General features: G+C 36.8%; 1 protein-coding gene across 2 annotated transcripts in view; it reads left to right on the top strand.

Moving 5' to 3' along the window:
• The window catches only part of Spag17 (sperm associated antigen 17), a 212105-nt gene that overhangs the window by 162858 nt on the left and 28553 nt on the right, over positions 1 to 20694 (top strand). For both annotated transcript variants that reach the window (XM_046458329.2, XM_058583589.1), the window contains 11 exons: positions 5771 to 5916; positions 6021 to 6151; positions 7897 to 8024; positions 9932 to 10114; positions 11029 to 11142; positions 11627 to 11672; positions 13712 to 13811; positions 14384 to 14431; positions 17026 to 17125; positions 18019 to 18124; positions 19728 to 19850. In XM_046458329.2, coding sequence (XP_046314285.1) covers positions 5771 to 5916; positions 6021 to 6151; positions 7897 to 8024; positions 9932 to 10114; positions 11029 to 11142; positions 11627 to 11672; positions 13712 to 13811; positions 14384 to 14431; positions 17026 to 17125; positions 18019 to 18124; positions 19728 to 19850 — 1225 coding nt within the window. The remainder of the gene's footprint in view (positions 1 to 5770; positions 5917 to 6020; positions 6152 to 7896; positions 8025 to 9931; positions 10115 to 11028; positions 11143 to 11626; positions 11673 to 13711; positions 13812 to 14383; positions 14432 to 17025; positions 17126 to 18018; positions 18125 to 19727; positions 19851 to 20694) is intronic.

Genomic DNA, 20694 nt, shown 5'->3' on the forward strand with positions numbered 1-20694 from the left:
AGATTAGTGCTCTATCTGATGTGCTTGTAGTAAACATTTGCTCCCATTCTGTAGGCTCTCTATTCACCTCACTGATTGTTTCTTTTGCTGAGAAAAAGCTTTTTAGTTTGAATCCATCCATTTATTGATTCTTGATTTTATTTCTTGCACTATGGAAGTCTTATTAGGGATGTCAGGGCCTAATTCAACATGATGGAAATTTGGACCTGCTTTTTCTTCCATTAGGCGCAAGGTCTCTGGTTTAATTCCTAGGTCCTTGATCCACTTTGAGTTGAGTTTTGTGCATGGTGAGAGATAGCAGTTTAATTTCATTTTGTTACATGGATTTCCAGTTTTCCCAGCACCGTCTGTTGAAGAGATTATCTTTTCTCCAATATATGTTTTTGGCACCTTTGTCTAATATGAGATAACTGCAATTATGTGGGTTTGTCTCTGTGTTCTCTATTCTGTGTCACTGGTCTATAGGTCTATTTTGGTGCCAATACCATGCTGCTTTTGGTACTATTGCTCTATAATATAGTTTAAGATCTGGAATAGTAATGCCACCAGCTTTACTCTTCTTGCTGAGGATTGCTTTGGCTATTCTGGGTCTCTTATTTTTCCAGATGAATTTCATGGTTGATTTTTCTATTTCTATGAGGAATGTCATTGGGATTGGATTTTAATTGGGATTGCATTGAATCTATATAGTGCTTTTGGTAATATGGTCATTTTGACAATATTAATTCTGCCTATTCAAGAACAAGTTAGATTTTTCCATCTTTTAAGGTCTTCTTTAATTTCTTTCTTTAGTGTTCTGTAGTTTTCATTGTAGAGGTCTTTCACCTCTTTCATTAAGTTGATACCCAAATTTTTTGTTTGTTTGTTTGTTTGTTTTTGAGGCTACTGTAAATGGGATGATTTTCCTAGTTTCTCTTTCAGCGGATTTGTCACTGATGTACAGAAAAGCCTTTGAATTATGGGTGTTGATTTTATATCCTGCTACTTTGCTCAATTCATTTATTAGTTCCAGAAAATTTATGGTGGAATTTTTTGGGTCTCCTAGGTACTTTTGGGGTCAGCAAATAGTGATAATTTGAGTTCTTCTTTTCCTATTTTTATCCCTTTGGTTTCTTTCTTCTGTCTAATTGCTCTGGCCAGCGTTTCAAGAACTATGTTAAATAGAAGTGGTGAAAGAGGGCATCCCTGTCTTGTTCCAGTTTTTAGAGGGAATGCCTTCAATTTCTCTCCATTTAGAATAATGTTTGCCTTGGGTTTAGCATAGATAACCTTTATGATGTTGAGATATGTTCCTGATATCCCTAGTTTTTCTAGTGTTTTGAACATAAAGGGGTGCTGTATTTTGTCAAATGCTTTCTCTTCATCTATTGAGATAATCATATGATTCTTATCTTTAAGTCTATTGATGTGATGAATTACACTTATTGATTTCCATATGTTGAACCAACCTTGCATCCCTGAGATGACACCCAGTTGATCATGGTGCATGATATTTTGATATATTTTTGTATTCGATTTGCCAGAATTTTGTTGAGAATTTTTGAATCTATGGTCTGAAGTTTGTTTGTTTGTTTGTTTTGTGTGTGTGTATCTTCGCTGGGTTTTGGAATCAGGGTGATATTGGCCTCATAGAATGAGTTTGGATGTGCTGCCTCCTTCTATTTCCTGAAATGAATTGAAGAGTATTGGTATTAGTTCTTCTTTAAAGGTCTTGTAGAACTCGGCTGTGTATCCATCCAGTCTTGGTCTTTTCTTGGTTGGTAGACTTCTGATGGCATCTTCTATTCCGTCGCTTGAAATTGATCAGTTTAAATTGTGTATATCATCTTGATTCAATTTGGGCAAATAATATGACTCTAGAAATTTGTTGATGCCTTCAATATTTTCTATTTTATTGGAGTACAAGTTTTCAAAATAATTTCTAATTGTCTTCTGTATTTCTGTAGTGTCTATTGTGATATTTCCTTTTTCATCATGTATGTTAGTAATTTGAGTTTTCTCTCTCCTTCTCTTTGTTAGCAAGACTAAGTGTTTGTCAATTTTATTTATTTTTTTTAAAAAACCAACTTTTTGTTTGGTCAGTTTTTACAGTTGTTTCTTTTCAGTTTCACTGATTTCAGCTCTGATTTTAATTATTTCCTGTCTTCTACTGCTTTGAGGTTGATTTGTTCTTCTTTTTCTAGGGTTTTGAGATGTAATATTAGATCATTTATTTGTTGACTTTTTCTTCTTTGAATGAATGAACTCCATGCAATGAAATTTCCTCTTAGAACTGCCTTCATAGTGTCCCAGAGATTTCAATATGTTGTATCAGTGTTCTCATTTACCTCTGAGGATTTTTTAATCTCCTCCTTGAGGTTTTTTACAACTAATTGTTCATTCAGTAGCATATTATGTAGTCTCCAGGTGTTGGAGTAGCTTTTATTTTATCATTGATTTCTAATTTTATTCCATATGCTCTGAAAAATTGCAAGGTAGTATCTCTACTTTTTTGTATTATACTAAGATTTGCTTTGTGGCATAATATATGGTCTATTTTAGAGAAGGATCCATATGCTGCTGAGAAGAAAATATATTTGCTTGTTGATGAATAATATACTCTATATATGTCAGTTAAGTCTAAGTTATTGGTTGTACTATTGAGTTCTATGGTTTCTTTGTTTAGCTTTTGTTTGGAAGATCCAGAGGTGTGTTAAAGTCACCCAGATTTATTGTGTTGTGGTCTGTTTGACTCTTGAACTTGAGAAGAGTTTGATTGATAAATATAGATGCTCCATTATTTGGGGCAAATATATTTATAACTGTTATGTCTTGTTGATGAATGGTTCCCTTAAGCTGTATAAAATGTCCATCTTTATCCCTTTTGATTAACTTTAACTTGAAGTCTACTTTATTTGATACAAGGATGGAAACCCCTGCTTGTTTACGCAGCCCATGTGAATGGTATACTTTATCCCAATATTTCACCTTCAGTCTGTGTCTTTTGCTATAAGATGAGTCTCTTGAAGGAAGCATATTGTTGGGTCTTCTTTTTTTAATCCAATCTACCAGCCTATGTCTTTTGATTGGTGAGTTTAAGTCATTAACATTCAGGGTTATTATTGAGACATGATTTGTATTTCCAGTCATTTTTGTTTATTTTTGGTATTTAACTTGAATTGGTTTCTCCTTTGGTTAGCTTTTCCCTTATTGTAGTTCTTCTCTTTGCAGATTTTCATTGTTGTTTTTTTATTTACTCCTCATGGAATATTTTGCTAAGAATATTCTGTAGTGCAGGCTTTCTTGGTGTAAATTCTTTTAGCTTTTGTTTATCATGGAAGGTTTTTATTTCATCATCAAATATGAAGCTTCATTTTGCTGAATATAAAGATTCTTAGTTGGCATCCATTATCTTTTAGATCTTAGTATATGTTGTTCCAGGATCTCATGGCTTTGAGGATCTGGGTTGAAAAATCTGCTGAGATCCGAATTGGTCTTCCCTTATATGTAATCTGATTTTTTCTCTCTTGAGGCCTTTAAAATTTTATTCTTATTCTGTATGCTAGGCATTTTCATTTTAATGTGTCTTGGTGTAAATCTGTTGTAATTTTGTACATTTGTTTTCCTATAGGACTCTTTTATTTGATTTTTTTTCCAATACAATCTTCATGCTTGGGAAATTTTCTGATATTATTTCTTTGAAGAGATTGTGCATTACTTTGGTTTGAATCTCTTAACGTTCCACTATCCCAATAAATGTTAAATTTGGTCTTTGATGGTATGCAATAATTTTTGGATATTCCGTTTATGGTTTCTTACCATCTTCACTATGAGATCAACTTTATTTTAAACATTGTGTATTTTGTCTTCATTGTCTGAGGTCCTGTCTTCCAAGTGAACTAATCTGTTGGTGATGCCTTCTATTGAGTTTTTTATTTGGTTTATTATTTTTTTTCATTTGAAGAATTTCTGGGTTTTTTTTTCAGAATCTCTTTCTCTTTCTTGAAGTAATCTCTTGCAACCTGTATTTTTCTCTCTTATATCTTTGTTGGTGTGATAGATGGTTTCCCATAATTGTTCCCTTATCTCCTTGTTGGAGTGATAGACTTTTGCTTATATCTGCTCACTTAGGTCATTTTTTAATTCCCAGGTCATTTTAGTTAAGTATATTCTGAACTCCTTCACTGACATTTCATCTATTGCACTATCTATGGATTCTATTGTTGTAGTATCTTGGTTAGTTTGGGGCACTTTCCTCCTTTGTTTTTTCTTGATGTCTATGTGTCTTCCTCTCTTGCAGTGTAGATCCGAGGTATTGAAGCTTCTGCCCTATTGTCTTATAGTGTGCCTACAGGTTACCAATACCTCATCTTTAAAGGGGAGATCAATAATATAGCACTCAATGTATCCAACATGCAGCCATAGATCAGTTAGCTTCTATTTTTACATTTACAGTTTTGTCACTATAATCAAAAATGAAGAGTTTAGTGGTCTTTTACCATATAGTCAATATGTTTGTGTAGTGGTTTATAGATTCTAATGGTAGAAAGGGGGACTGGGGGGGGGGTTGGCTGAAATGTTTATGAGGTAGGATGTGATAACATAGAGGTATTAGATTATATGATTAGTGAAAAAGTAATCATAAGTTGGCTGTTAGTAGGAGAAACAAGAGATAGGCAACCCCATGCAAGACTTCCTGTTACTTCAGCAACAGGATAACCATTAGCACCCCTAGTAGAGATACCTCTGGTGCATCCAGGCCCATAGGGAACTTGGTGACATCTTACCAGGTCCTTATTGTTGTTCCTTGATAGAAGCAGTGATATCTCAATTTGAGGTGGCTACAGCCTCAAGCCTATATGTACCCTGATGTTGGGCTATGAAACCATGCATTGGTGGATAAGGAACCTCAATTATGAGTGTGGGCATGGGGTGGGCCTCTCTCCAGGTCACCAAGCTGTGGGGTGCTGGGGCAGGCCTCTCTCTGGGTCGCCAGACCACGTGGAGCTCTCAAGTTATTTTTTAGATTTGGACTTATATCATGGTGTCCCTAACTTTGTTTTGATAGGCAGAGAAGCCCTGATTAAGTTTATTTTTTCTTTGCTAGAATACTGAGACTCTTCCAACATGAGCTCAAATTGACAAATTTCAACTAACAAAAATAATAAGAATAATAATAAGAAGATGGAAACGTAAAGCCAAACCCTTCCAGGCTGAAGTGTGTGGCTTGCCCAGGGCAAGCATGTCTCAGAGCATTGACACTCCTCTTGGGCAGTTCCTTCAGTGGTCTGGGAGCCTGAACCACATTCCTTGAGGGAGAGATGCATGCCAGCTGCAGATAGCAACAACAGCACCAGTGCAGTTTCCCATTTTGACAGTAGACCTGCTGCCCTGTGTATCTTCCCTTGTGCCCTCATTCTGGAATCTCAGCATGTGAGCTTCCTCATGCAATGGCCTCTTCACTATTTCAATACAACCATCACACACCTTTTCAAATTCTCTATTCTTTGAACAAGACCTCACAGGATAAGATTTTCCTTCAGCCCCTCCCAAATCTATTAACTTTCCTCTAAATGCATTCCAGATTGTTTTCACATTCTGTGAAAGAACTGTGCTGTTGTGTTTTCATTTTTATTAATAAAATCTATACTTAAACGAAGAATCCCTTATAAATAAATATACCTGATTTTCTGAGTATACCAAAAGATCACCTTCTTTCTCAGATTGGATCAGCAGAAATATGAGCTTGTCGTTTTTTTTCTGTTCGTTGCTTATATGCTTTGTGTCTTAGGTCATGGCTGACGGCACTGTGTCAACTTTGTTACCTGAAAAAAAATCGGAAGATGATTTAAATGTAGAAACTGAGGGATATGATAGTTTATCATCTATTAACTTTGAAAAGAATTTTCTGCAAATCTATGGTGAACATGTTCCCAGGTAAAAAGCTAATACTAATAGTTCCACAACTTTTAGTCTCAATTTCTTACTGAAGAAGTCTTTAACTGAATATTTCATGATTACATTTTTATCTCTTCAAACAGATTTTTTGTTATCTATGCTGATGGGTCAGGAATGGAACTTCTTCGTGACAGTGACATAGAAGAATACTTGTCTTTGGCCTACGGAGAATCAACTGCTGTGGTTCTACAAGAGCCAGTGCAGGAACAGCCAGGTAAAGAAGCCACGTGTCTGGAGCCCCCTTCTGCTCTCCTCCTCGCACTCTCCCTCCATTCCATGCCAGCCTCTCCACTATTTCCCCTTGGCTCACTTTCTACCGCACTTTCGACCTGACCATGTCAACTATTTATGTAGCTTTTGGAGTTTCTTTTGCTATTATGCTATATCTGAGCATTGACCTATGCAAATCGAGTCCAAATTCCTCTTCTGTAAGCAAGACTGTATGTATGTTTAGTTATAAGCCTGTGCTTCTGTTTATGAGTTCATTTCATCCTGGTAAGAAAACACCAAGAAAAATGAAACATCTCTTATAAGTTCATTTTGGGGGTTCATTGGGAAGGTTTGATTTGGTGGAGTTGAGTAAAAGAAAAGAATATGTTTTATGTGTGAGTTAGAATGCCAAAGTGAGATGTTATATAAGCCATCCTCATTAGGAATTTATATTTTAGTATATTGATGCAGGTGTACGTAATGTAATATGCCTTGTCTGTTGTGAATCTGGAGAGTAGGGGTCTCTAACTGGTTATGCAGTACATATGCGGAACTGTGTGAGAATTAGAATTCGTCTCGGATTTCTCTGTTACTCATTTATTCAACTAGCATCACTTGGCAACCTGTCAGGAGCCACATACCACCTGAGTGCTAGGAATACAATGGTGAGCTATGGAACCTGTTTCCAACAGAGCTTATATTTTAATGGAAGAGATGGGCATTGATCACACAGTAATACAGATAACCATATAAGTATAAATTGGGCTGAAGTTTATGAAAGAAAGGAACGTTGTTTGATGACAGCATCTAATGGAGGAACCTGATGCAGTATAGAAATCTTCCCTGAAGACCCTTGAGTCGAGAGCTAGTGGATGAGTAGGGTTACTTCAGGCAGGAGGGAGAAGTTTTTTAGAAAAGAGAACACAAAGAAAGAATCATGACACATTGTATAACAGGGTGAACAAAAAGGCCAATGTGACTAGAGCACAGAGACGTCGAATGGTGCAAGTTGAGGCAGGGGACAAAAAAATATAACCATTTTATTTCAGGAGCAATGAAAGTCAAATAATTATTTTAATTATGGATAAACATAGCCAGTCATGCTGACTGCAGGAGAGGGTCACTTAGAATGCACATGGGTAGAAAGGCTAGTTGTTCCTATAGTCCAGAACAGGATGGTTCTGAGGCACATGACGTAATGTAGGGTCTGTGGAGAGGGCAGAAGTGGATTGACTCAAGGAAGTTTGTTGGTAGAACTGTCAGTAATTGGATATGTTTATCAAGAGACAGTGAGGCATTAGTGAATACTTCTAGGTGCTCTAAGTTAAGTTTCTAGGTGTTATGGTGACTAACAGCCTCCTCATCTTGCTAGATTGTTAGGTCCTTAAGCATAATCATAGTGCCTCACTAAAATTTTTGTGCAGAAGGCAGTTCAAAAGTGTGTTGATCCAGGTGAGTGGTACATGCCTGCAATCTCAGCAGCTTGGGAGGCTGAAGCGGGAGGATCACAAATTCAAGGCCAGACTTAGCAATTTAGCGAGGTCCTAAGCAACTTAGTAAGAACCTGACTCAAAATTAAAAAAAAAAAATTGGGGGGGGCGTGACTAGGGGTATGACTCAGTGGTTAAGCACCCCTGAGTTAAATTTTAAAAAGTGTTTGCTGGATTTAGTTAATGCCTGTTGAATCTATCCAAATAATTTGGATGCAGAAATAATCTTATAATCTTCTGATGACTCTCTTTGAACCAGGCTCTCTGAGTATCACAGTCCTTCGTCCTTTTCATGAAGCTTCACTGTGGCTAATAAAAAAGGAATTAAGTACAATCGTTCCTCCTAATCTCCAGTCAAGGTCGTGGGAGACCTTCCCCTCAGTCGAGGTATCCATGTTCTGCACAAGTCACTTTATTTGCATGTCCATCTATCAGTGGACCATAATCTCAGGTCTTCTTCCACATATTCATACCTTTCATCCTCCAGTAAATTGCTAATATCTTCAAGAGGTTTTTTATTTGAGGGCTTTTGACACTTGAAAATGTGGCAATAGAACTTTAGAGAAATACATCTGACTTGCTAATTTTGGTTTTATTTCTTTTATCCTATATTGCGCACTTGAGCATCTTCCTACAATATCAGAATATCCTTTCTGAATAACCTCTAACACCTCTCCTGTTGTGCAATTACTGGTATTATGCCATTCCCTCCTGTCACTGCTTACTTGTTAGTTTTAACACGGAATTTTTGGCCTTCCACACATCCCATTTCCCCCTTCATATATTAAAAATGCACAACCCAAGCATATAAGAATAATGTAAAGGAATACACATGGATTTTGCAATTGTCATGTTAGAGAGTAAATACTCTGTGTCAGATTAAAGAACTTCACCTAAGGTTTTGGATTTTGTTTTTTTAAGAATGAAAGAAAAAGGTGTGTAGTCAAAAAATCAAAAAAAAAATGAAAGAAAATATTTGACAAGAATTATGAAGTCTTGCATCTTGCAAGTTTTTCCATTTAATTTTCCAAACAATTTATGAAATATATTCAGCATTATTGTAAGGTTTTAAGTTATTAAATCAATGAACATGCTGATAATATGATCAGAACAGGACACTAGTGTCAAAAGAGGAGGATAATGTCTTAGGGCTGTGATTGTTGCTGTCCTGCACTCAATCTTACACCAGCAAGGACACAGGTGATTGGCATTTCAGATAACAAAGACTTCCCCTCCCCCACCCTATCATTTAACTTGGTGATTAATCAACATGATGTGATAAAGGTGACTGTGAATTCAGGCTCTGATTCTACTTCTTATTTGTGTGGGATTTGAGACAGATCACACTGCACCTAAATTTCCTTCTCTGAAAGTGAAAAATTCACACCAAAGAGCTCACCAAGGCTATATCCAAGTTGAAAGTACTATGTTGTGATAAAGAATACACCTCATCTGGGATTATTAAAGAAGTTTATTCTCTTCCTCTGAAACTTCTTGCGCTAAGAACCTCAGCTCCTGAGTGGTTGCCACTAGCTAGGCCTTTTAAAATGACACACAACAGGCTCCCTTGAGAACTTAGGACAGTAAAGCACACCACTCCTGGAGGTGAGTCACTGGGAGCACATAGAGAGGAGTTTAAGGTAGACATTTCTTCTCAAAAAGTCCTGAGCAGACTGAAGTCATGCCTAATCCGGAGTGAGCTCAAAATGCCCCATGTCTCTGGCCCAATTTCTCTCTCCTTCTAGTACAAAATGAACACAGAACCAGAAAGTCAAAGATTCTGAGTGTCTTAGGTTCCCTGAGGGTATTAAGGAGATCACATCCATTCGTCATGAGCTAGGCCACTGTTGCATTCCCCTGTCCAGCACAGCTCAGGACTGAATGCTACCCAGTGGGAACCAAGCAACAGGATTTTTAAATAATAGTTTTTGGGGAAACACACATAAAGAGTAAGCCTTGCCCTGTTCTATTATCAGTTTCTTTTTTATTTGTAGAAAGAAGTTTTTTTGTTTGTTTTTACTTTATTTTATTTTTTTCACCTTCATATTTCTAACAAGTGGCTCCTGGTGTAACATCTAGATAATTACTCAGTTAAAAAAAAAAAAAAACTATTGTTGGGCTAGGGTAGAGCTCCTGCTAGCACATGTGAGGCACTGGGTTCAATTCTCAGCACCACATAAAAATAAATGAATAAAAGAAAAGTATTGTACCCATCTACAACTAAAAGAATTACGTATATAAACTATTGTGAAAATATTCTGATCCCTTTGGTGAATCTTTTGTTTTGTTGACAGAAAAAAACTCCAGGACCTCCCTTTGGCACTCACATTTGGAAGGGGCTTTGCATTGGGTCTAAACAGCTAATGAGTGCCCCAGCACCTGTTCTCAAGGTCCCTGATGTACTACAGATACGCCAGTTCATCCAGCATGAGGTTATAAAGGATGAAGTGAAACTGAGGCTGCAGATTTCCCTTAAGGTAATATAATCCAGGTAATTTGACCCAAAAAAGAATTAGGAACAAGGTAATCATTCCTTTTGGCTTCCTGAGGAACCTGAAATTACCTAATTCTACCAATATTTATTTAGTGCAACGGAATGTCAATCTTCTGAGTAGAAGTTTGAGAGGCAGATACTTAATGATTCCCCTAAGGTGGAGGAATCATTAAGAGGCCCCAAAGACATTGAAAAGATAAGAAACTTTCATAGGTGATTGCTACATAGAGTCCTCTTACTGCACAGAAAACTAGTCTAGCAACATCTGGGAAAAAAGAACCACCTGTTAATCTGGTACTTGTCCATGGATGGAAAAGATTGTTGCTTTGGAAGTGGTCTAAGAATTTGTAAATATATAATTAATTGTATGATCATATCCTTAACATCTGACTTTATAGCTTAACTCCCTCAGAACAGAGATCATATGTGTTTTGTTTATGGCTGTATGCCCAGCACCAGCAATGGAGCGGAGGATCATTATTTGTAGAAATGGATCAAATATTCACAGAAAAAGTAAATTATACTTCCCTTGGAAGCAAAGGCATGAACAAAGCAACTTACATTTATATATAGAATCTTAAAAGATTATACCTGAAAATCTTCCCATCTGCTCCAGGGTACTAAATCACAGAGATAAAAAGAGGACATCTCTGAGCTCACCATGCAGTTCTATCCTATCCTTAAAGTTTTTCTCTTGGTCCTTGTAGGTCTCTGCTTATTAAACTACTAAAAAAAAAAATGCTTTTCAGATTGCTTGACTAGTAACTGCTTGTTAAGCATTGTGAATTTATCTATGGTTAATCTTTTTGTAATATTTCAAGCAGATGTTGACTGTGTTAGTATCTCTCTCTACCTTATTCCTTATTTTTATCTATTTATTTTATTCTACTGATTTAGGACTATATAAACCACATTCTAAAGAAAGAAGATGAGCTTCAGGAAATGACGGTCAAGGATTCCAGAACTGAGGAGGAGAGGGGCAATGCCGCAGATCTCCTCAAGCTAGTTATGGTGAGAAAATGTTTCATAGACCAATGTTTTTATTACTTTTTCAGTATTAGATCCTTCCAGACAAACATCATGAAGAATTGCTGTATACTGTTTCTACCACTTCTGTAAAGCATTTGCTTCCTCCTTGTAATTCCTTATTTCTGTGGAAATCTTATTCTTTATCTATTGATTTTTTCCAATACATTTTGGGTTCTTCCTAATCAACATCTCTGAAGATATTAATTGAAACACTGAATGAAGTAATAAATGAAACCTGAAGGATTAATAAAAAAAAATAATTTATGTAACTTAAAAATATTTCTATTTTCATAAATTTGTTTAAGTAAAAGAAATGACCCAAAAATCAATTTTTATATTGGTATTAAAAAATTATTTTATAGTGATTTCTATAACAAATCAATTTGAGCTCAAAAATAATGCTTCTAAACAAAGTGAATTTTGTATGTAATATAATCATCATCAAGTAATTCTGTCTTCATTTCAGTCTTTCCCTAAAATTGAGGAAACTACAAAAAGTCATGCTGATGAAGGTAACAGTATTTAATATTTTTCTGTGATATATTTACAAATTTCAGATGAATAACCTTAAATACAGTTATTAGTTATTCTTTCATCTGATAGCAAAGTCTCATAAATTCACCTACGTTCCCACATTGGCCATATTGTGTTGTAATGTTTTTTGTGTGTTATGTTTTATTCTGCTCGAATTAAGAGCTCTTTGAAAACCATAATTGCTTCTAATTCATCTGTAATTTTCACCTATTGAATGAAACACATTGACATTTGTTTGACTTTTTTGTTAAACACAACTATTTAGAACATAACTAAGGTATTATAGGAAGTAAACAATCAGCAACCACCACTCACCCCCATACCTGTGCACAGAATTTTTGAACAACTATACAATTATTACCAAAACCTTGTACTAGTCTACACAGGAACAGTTTACTCTTAGAAGGCCTTCCCATTTAAAGTGTATTACACACAAACTCCAACAAATTTGCTTAGTTTGTGTGTGGAGCAAGCTGTGCTGCTACTTCACTGGGGTGAGCTCAGCATTGGAGTCTCTATGCTTTGAACTTTTGGTGCCCCAGTAGAATACAAGCACCTCCCTCACTGAGAAGCAGTATTCTCACTGCTTGAATCCCAGACTATGGAACAAACTTCCCCTAATACTCCATCTTGAACCTCCAACAAATTTGGTCGTATGGTTTTGCAGTTCACAGCAAACAAGCAGTGGAGAATTACGTGGATTTGGTTTTGTTTTGGTTTTTGTTTGTGGATTTTACCCGTGTGAACTAGCAGACATAGGCTCATTCAGCCTGCAGACATGCTTCATGTATCATCCACAGTGTTGGCCTATATATGTATTTTTAATGGTGTTCTGGTTAATCTAGGTTTTTCTCTCTTTGAAGCATCATATTAACATAGTTATATTTGGCTGAAGGTGATTACCAACTGTCCCTTCAGAATACCATCACAAAAGAACCCATCACAACCCCTAATACTCTGTGTCCTTACACTTTATCATCCCTTTTTTACTGGATGGCCCTGTAGTAGAGTTATAAGATTTAGTGAATACAAATACAAAAGACCTAACTAAAACTAAATTTTAGATAAATAAGAGTTATTTTTTTTTGTATAAGTATATCCCTGATATAGCCTGAGACATACTTAAACTAAAAACATTTTTCATTTATCTGAAATTCAAATTTAATGAGGTGCCCTATACTTTATCTGACAGACTTACCCTCAGGCATTCAAACTTATAACCTTTGGCTCAAGTGAACAGGCAAAATAAAAGGAAACACACAACTCACCCAATAACAAGGGACAAACTAAATATATTTTTTGAACTTATCCAACAGGCAAACAGCCTCCTGCATACTTGGTGTAATTCCTAAAAGCTAGTCTATGCGGTGGCTCCACTAAAAATGAGTTTTATGATAAAATCAATTTGGATAACGTTGTATATTATCTTAGTTTCTTGGAAAGTCACAATGTACATTAACTAATTAAGGATGCATAAAAATCCTACAAAACATGTTTAGCCTTGCATAAGTCAGTGTTTCCTAAGCTCATAGAATCATGGAGCATGGCAACTTTTTTTTAATTCTCCTGTGGACATCCCCCCAAGACCGTGTTATATGAATAAACTCAAAACAATCACTCCCCAAATTACTCGACAACCATTGTATTATATTTAGGTCCTTATATTCAGGGAGCAGTTCCATGTTTAGAAAAATAGTTCAGTATGATGGTTAATTTGTTTTCAGGTTTGCCATTTTAGACATGAGCGAATTCAGTTGAGTGGAACACAGATTCCCTAATGATGTGGAAAAAACGAGGTATCACTGCATTTAACATTTTGACTAAAAGATGAGTGTTCGCCACCACAACCCTCCAATGAAGTAGTCTGGTTTACTGTTATGTCACAGTTTGGTCAAGGAAATTTTGGTAAATCCTTGATAGTTTCTTAAAAACATCTCAGATTAGTAACTGGCTACTGATTGTGTGTTGTACTATGGAGAAGTAGGAATAAATGTTCAATGCATGTATTTTTTTGAAGTTGCAGCCCATCTAACTGATTTATTCAAGCAATCGTTGGCTTCTACTGTAAAATGTCCACCGGATACATTTGGTAAAGATGTATTTGGGAAGAAATGGAGGTAAGCTAATAATATTTTCTAACTAGTGTTAGGCATACAGTGATTGAGGAAATGGAAAGACAAGGGTCACAGCCATGGGTGAACATGTTGATGAATCACAGCCCTTTGTCGGCCCCGGTGTTAACTCTTCATACAGTGCTGGTTCTTCTTTTATTGTTTGTAAGCTGTGTAAATCCCTTGTCATTATTGAAAGGTGAGTGACGCACCTGAGACGGAGATTCAACCAAGAGATTTTATTGGGGGGCTGCCCAAAGGAAAGGAGAGGCAGAGAGCAGAAAGAGGAAAGAAAGAAGAGGAAGAGAGGAAGAGGACAAAGAGGGAGAGCTCACAAGCTTGGGCCTAAGAAAGGATGTATAGGTGACATGGCAGGTGCTGATTGGCAGGGTGACTCAGGAACAGTGATCGGACACTGTGTCCAGGGTCTAGTTGAGAAAACCTTTGAATTTGGCGCTCTTCAGCTTGGTGTCCTTTGGAGAGGAGGGGGAAGGGTAACGGATTCCATGATGTTCTGGTGAGAAGGGGAAGTCTCCCACACACCCAACAATTATACTTGTTTTCTTCATTTCACATAGGAACACAGAATCAGAAAAACGCTGGAAAGAAAAGATAGCACAAAAAAGGTAATTATTCCTTATAGTCTATACAAACATGTGAAAAAAAAGGCCAGGGTCACAGAATCCTAGAGTTGGAGAGGCGACAAGGTCCTACTGGCCAGGTCTCCAGCTGTTGTTTGACTCCTTTTCTACAACATTTCTGCTATGGTGGAATTCAGCTTCCATGTAGTGATGCCACACTCTTTGAGGAAGCCCCCGTGGCCATTCAGAACTTCCTCTCCTGAGCTAGAAAGCTCTCAAGGCACTCTGTGCATTCAGCAGCTCTAATACACTTGTAAGTATTGTGGGACTCCATGCAGAACATGGTCACCAACATTCAAGGGTCCCTGTCATTTACCCAAGGAATGTTCTATAAGCATTATAGGGTCTGATTTCCTTTGCATTTCAGCTTAAGATTTTAACTCCAGATCTCTTGCCATAAGGGTAGGACATGTGGCAGTATTGGACACACTTGCAAGGTTTCTCTTTATAATGACTCCTAAGATGAATGTGCTCCTTCATTAAAATGTCACTGTGTTGGGGAAATGACAAGATTTCAAATCTCCTGGCTCACATCCAGGGATAAGGTCCAGCTAGAAGGTATACATACATGTGTATCATAGAGGAAAACTGTCTTTTGCTCTACCCATCCTAGGTCCATGGCTCAGGTCCCTATAACAAAAGACAGATTTATCAGAGAAAAGCATGCAAAATTTCAGTTTTATATGACATGGGACGTTCATAAGGAAATGAAGACCCCAAAGAAAAGGTTCAACCTATGAATTTGCTTGCTAGTATTGATGAAGAATGGAGGACCCTGGGCATGTATGGTGGGACCAACTGTCTGAGCTGATGGAAACAAACTGGGAGAAACTTACCTAACCCTCTTCATTCCTGTGTCCCTGTCTTCAGAGATAGGGATGCTCCTTGCCTGTGGGCACAAGGAGCCTGATGGTCTGTGTCAAAGAAAGGTCAGAAAATCCAGGTTTTATGACCTTGAGACCATTTTGAAAAGATTGGTGCAGTGGCTGCCTATGGGGAAAGAGGCTGGAGGTCAGGGGGCAGTGTGAAATGGAGACTTCCTCTTTATTACATACTATTTGATGCCTTTTGAATTATGTACACAATCATGTGTTTCCTCACTTCTTAAACTTTTGAAACATTTTGACATTCAAGCTTACTTTGTGAGCAGTGGCAAGCCAGTGAAAGCAAACAAGCAGTTAAAGAAGCGTCATGGAAAGAAAAAGTGTGGGCAACATGGAAATAATTGAGTGTAGGAAGGAGACAGTTTCAAGGAAATGGAAGGTGGTCAACAAATATCTGATGCAAATTGGAGAAGAATAAAAAAGTGCAAATTAAAAAAGGAACTTGGGTTTATCCCAGTGGGAGTTTATTGCTTCTTTTGTGAGCACAGCTTTAAGACAGTGGTAAGCAATAGCCAGATCCAGTGAGATCAGAGAGCTAAACCACTTTTAAAGCTAATATAAAGTTCTTTAAATAAGATGATATGTCAATCATACCTGCCCAGTGTTCCCAGGGATGCCATCTTGTAGAAGAGCACTGGCCTTAGCGTCAGTGTATCTGGAGTCAGTTACAGTTTGATTACTTACAGACTGTATGATGCTGGATGGTTGTGTCACATCAGTAAAACTTTCTCAGGAATTCAGTTTGCTTATCTGTAAACTATGAGCGAGGATACACTGCCAAAGATCTAAAGTTCCTTTCAGTCCCTGGGTGACTGACAGCCAGCGAGTACCTGCAGTGCGAAGATCATGGGTGCCGAGACAAACAACTTGGTTTTAATTCAAATGCCACCCTTTCTTACTTACATGGTTTGGAATAGGTAACTGAGCCTCTCTACACCTTTATTTTCTAACCTGTAAAATGGGGATCATAAGACTTGCTCAGTGATCGTCTACATCTCATCAGTCTTCCCAAGGTACTGCCTCCCCACTAGAGGGATTCTGGTGTTAAAAAGGCAACTAGCAGAATTATCCCGATTGATTTTATTTAACTTTGTAACTGCTCACCACATTATTCTTTTTTTTTTTTTTTTTTTTTTTAAATTTTTATTTATTTTTAGTTCTCGGCGGACACAACATCTTTGTTGGTATGTGGTGCTGAGTATCGAACCCGGGCCGCACGCATGCCAGGCGAGCGCGCTACCGCTTGAGCCACATCCCCAGCCCCACATTATTCTTAAACCATCCCTCAGGTTTGGTTTGTTTTTTTATTACCACTGCTAAAATTATGAGAACCAGTAGATTCTAGCTGTCATTTAAATTTCAGAGAACCCACAAAAGTTCAACCATCATAGGACTACATGGGTTTCAGTCATTTGAGATCACTGTGAAGTCAAACTAACATCTGGTATCATTATTCCCTATCTTGTATGAGAGTTTGATTCCCAAAGCAGGAAGTGTGACTGATTGCAGAAGAAGTAGAAAATAAACCAAAACAAGTGGACCAAAAAATGCCCAATGAGCTAATTCTTATCATTTTTCTTGTCAGCGATTGCATTGATTTTCTGTGGAATCTAGAGCTAAAAGTTTAAGCAAATAAACTTTTCAAATGTTCTTTTTTTTTTTTTTTTTTTGCATCATTATGGAAACTTCAACCAGGAAAGAAACTGAGGAAACACAAAATTATTTAATGGAAATCAGGAACAAAATAATACCACCTTATTTCAAATCTGAATTCAGCCAGTCATATCAGTCTCAGGTAATTGAATATAATTAATAAAAACTGTATTTGTAAAAATTGATATATTGCATATGCTCATATGTAAACTACAGCATCAACCTAACTAATCTGTGCCCTTCAACTCCATATTCTCGCAAGAACATGATAGGAAAGATTAGTTTCTGGTCTTCTTCCAATGGTTGAAGTACTCTACCAACATATTACTGTTACCCACCCCACCCCACCCCCGCCTTCTATTCTAGCCATAAATTACATTTTCCCATCTAATTGAAATTCTTTGTGTGTATTTGTGTGTGTGTGTGTGTGTGTGTGTGTGTTGCTGGGGATTGAACGCAGGGCCTTGTACATTCAAGGCAAGTACTCTACCCACCAAGCTATATCCCCAGCCCTAAAGTTCTTTTTGAGGTTGAGTCTCCCTATCAGTGATTGTCCTCTGATCAATCCATTTTGAAATTCTTTTTTTTTTCCATTAAAATTTTCTCACACACCAACTGCTAAGATAGCACTAAAATACTGTGAGTTCTTGGAAGCCCCAGAAGCGGAATGCTCTCCTCTTCTATATGAGTTCACACCTGAGCCTTAGAGCCAGGCTTCCTCTTAATGCCCAGGAGTTCACTGAAACCTAAGGCACAGTGAATATTTTCACATGTTCAGGACACCTAGCATTTCTCAAAATTTCCTGATGCTGTTGGTAACAAGAGACCGTCTGGGAAGAAATTACAGAAAATATGACCAACTAACCAAAGCTAGAATTCAGTTAATCAGTCTCTTGAAGAACTTTTAGTTTGTAAATTTTATTTTCAGGGCCTTAAAAATATGCTTTCATCATTACTTATTGGTTTAACATATTTGTGGCAGTTGTCTTTCAGCATATTTGAGTCAATACTAAGTCTTTTGGTTTTTCCTTGAAGTATAATTATCTGGAGAGTCTTTCTAAAAAACTGCCCGATTTTATAAAGAAAGATGAAGAAAATAGAAGCAAAACAGCTGTTCAAGATACATCTGATCATCATTTAGGTAATACGTTAGTATAGTTCTTATTTATATTAAACCCTACTTAATAATACCTCTTGGAACATAGTTAGTTCATAGCACCTTTTGTCTTGGTCGTAATGAACACAACCTACTAGGACCTGCATATTACAGATTTGATGGAGTTATACAAGGAAACCAAGATGTAAATAAAATTTAGTTTTCGTTCTCTGTATTTCAAATCAATATGAAAGTATTTAGAAGACTTGGCTAATTTTTTTTAAAAAACAAAGGAATAATGAAAATTGTTGGGAAACATGGCATTCACATGGTCACTAAACAGCAACTCACATATACTAATTACAGTGAGTAAAATATAACCTTACAATTAATTGAAGTTGTGGCATTTTTCACCTCAACTAAATACGCTAATTTCTACCAATAGTGGGACAACTTCACATTAGGTGCTTTCTCATGTGATGTGATATAAAGTGCATATGGAATTCATGTCGAAAATCCTTAACTTGAATCTAATCAAAAGGAAACAATCAGACAAATATCTACCAGAATGTAGATATTCTATAAGACAATTGACCTGGGCTCTTTGTAGAAAAGGGCAATTATTCTAGCTTAATAAATAGTACATGTAACACATGAACTTTGGATCTTCGATTGTAAAAAAAAAAAAAATACTGTAAAAGACATTTTAGAGAAACTGCACAAGTTTGACTATGAGACTTTAGAGGTCGTTGTGAAATTATTATTGATTTCTTAGGTGTAACAGAGGTGTGGATATGTAGGAGAATGTCCATATTCTCAGGAGATGCAGGCTGAAGAATTTTGGGATGAAATGAAACTTAATGCTTCTCTTTGATAAACTTAAGTATATTTAAATACCCAGATGATAGTTTTGCACAGCCTAAAGGAAACATCTAGTTGCAAACAGAGTTTGCAAATCCAAGATTAAGACTGAAACAATGACCTTTAAATGTGACAAGGACAAGTCAGGCATGGCTGGTTGATAGTACTTGTGTTACCAGTCAGACCTGCTGCACCCCAGGCAGGTAACGGCATAATCAGAGGAAGGATAAACAGTGAAAGGAGGAGAGGCTGAGGAAGGCCTTTCAGCCATGACCCTGCAACCTGGTCGGCACACACACAAGTTAGAGAGTGTTTGCCTGCCCTGACCTGGATATAGTTCTTCAAAATTTATTTCATATGACACCCATTTCTTAAAGATGTCTATTTTCATAAAGAACTACATTTTCAGAAGTAATGAATGGATTTATCAGAAAACTATTTTTGAAAGTTACCTAATAGTGATTACCAGGTAAAGTAGAGACAGATTACTTGGTCTGTTCCTAATACAAGGAGGTGACAACTCTACTATTTGGTCTTAATGTCCACAAAGAACTAGCCAGCCCTCAGAGAGTGTGAACTCAGTACTACCATCCTGTTTGTTAATGGCAAACGTTGAATCACACTGGGAAGAATCTCTGCCTCTTAAATTCAGTCTTTCTCAATGCAGGGAGGACATAGAACCTGTTTGTGGTAAAACATGTTGTTGGATGTTTATTCATATAAGCATAGTAGTCATCATATCATTGCCCAAAATAACACTTTATAATGTTTGTTTGGGGTTTTTTAGATTCCAAGCCACCTACAGTCTCAGAAAAGGAATCCCCAAATATGCAAAAATCAGAGATTTTGGAGGACACTGCGAAGTCAACTAGCCAGAACCAAACTGAAAATTTAACAAAATCTACTGAAGGTATGGCAGTCATTTGTATTATCTCATTGTTTTTCAAAACTGAACATTATAACTTTTTGGAGTACTGCAGATGGTGCTGGGGGATGGGGTTTGGTTGGCAGTTATAGGAAAAAGTTCCAGAGGGTCATGGGTCCTGGAGCTAGGAAGATTAGACTTCTTAGCACATCAAAATATCTAAAAAAATATTTTGAGAATGACTATAAGTCCCAGATCAAAGGGAAGAAATTTATAATTTTTTTTTAGATTTGTTATTTTATTTCTTCATTTTATTTTATTGTATCCCTCATCGTTCTGACAGCTTATGTGGTTTATTAAGGGCAAAACACCTGGTAGCTTTTCTTGAGTAGCCAGTAACCTGGTGTTTGGACATAGGTTTACTTATTATTTTGATTTTTTGGTGGGGGAAGGGGACTCCTCAGGTGCTAGAAGAGAATCATAAAATGTGGTCTCTTACTGGAGAGCACAAATTGAAATACGGAACACTAGAAAATAATGAGTCACATTATATTGATTTCACTGGGGTTAACTAAATATGGTTATTCAAAAGAGGGAAAAGAAAGAGAGTAGTTTAACTTTTTGAGATAGTTTTGCCAACGCTTGATTCCTATGGACATTCTTCTCTCTGAATGTGAGAATCTGCATATGGGTCTCAGTTATCTTTTATGAATAAAGTGTTTTTGCCAGATTTAGGTGAATTAAGAGATTTTAATATGAGAATTTTGCCTTCCTGGCTTCGAACTTTTGTAAGTTTTACTCTTTTAGTGGATAATTCTCAATGCATTCTATACCAGGCCTTGTTCTAGGCATAAAAATATAACACTCAGATGCCAAAGTCTTATGGAGC

Source organism: Marmota monax, unplaced genomic scaffold (assembly GCF_021218885.2).
Source record: "Marmota monax isolate L192 unplaced genomic scaffold, Marmota_monax_Labrador192_F-V1.1 WCK01_AAM20220418_F8-fsc00087, whole genome shotgun sequence".
Taxonomy (NCBI): Eukaryota; Metazoa; Chordata; class Mammalia; order Rodentia; family Sciuridae; genus Marmota; species Marmota monax.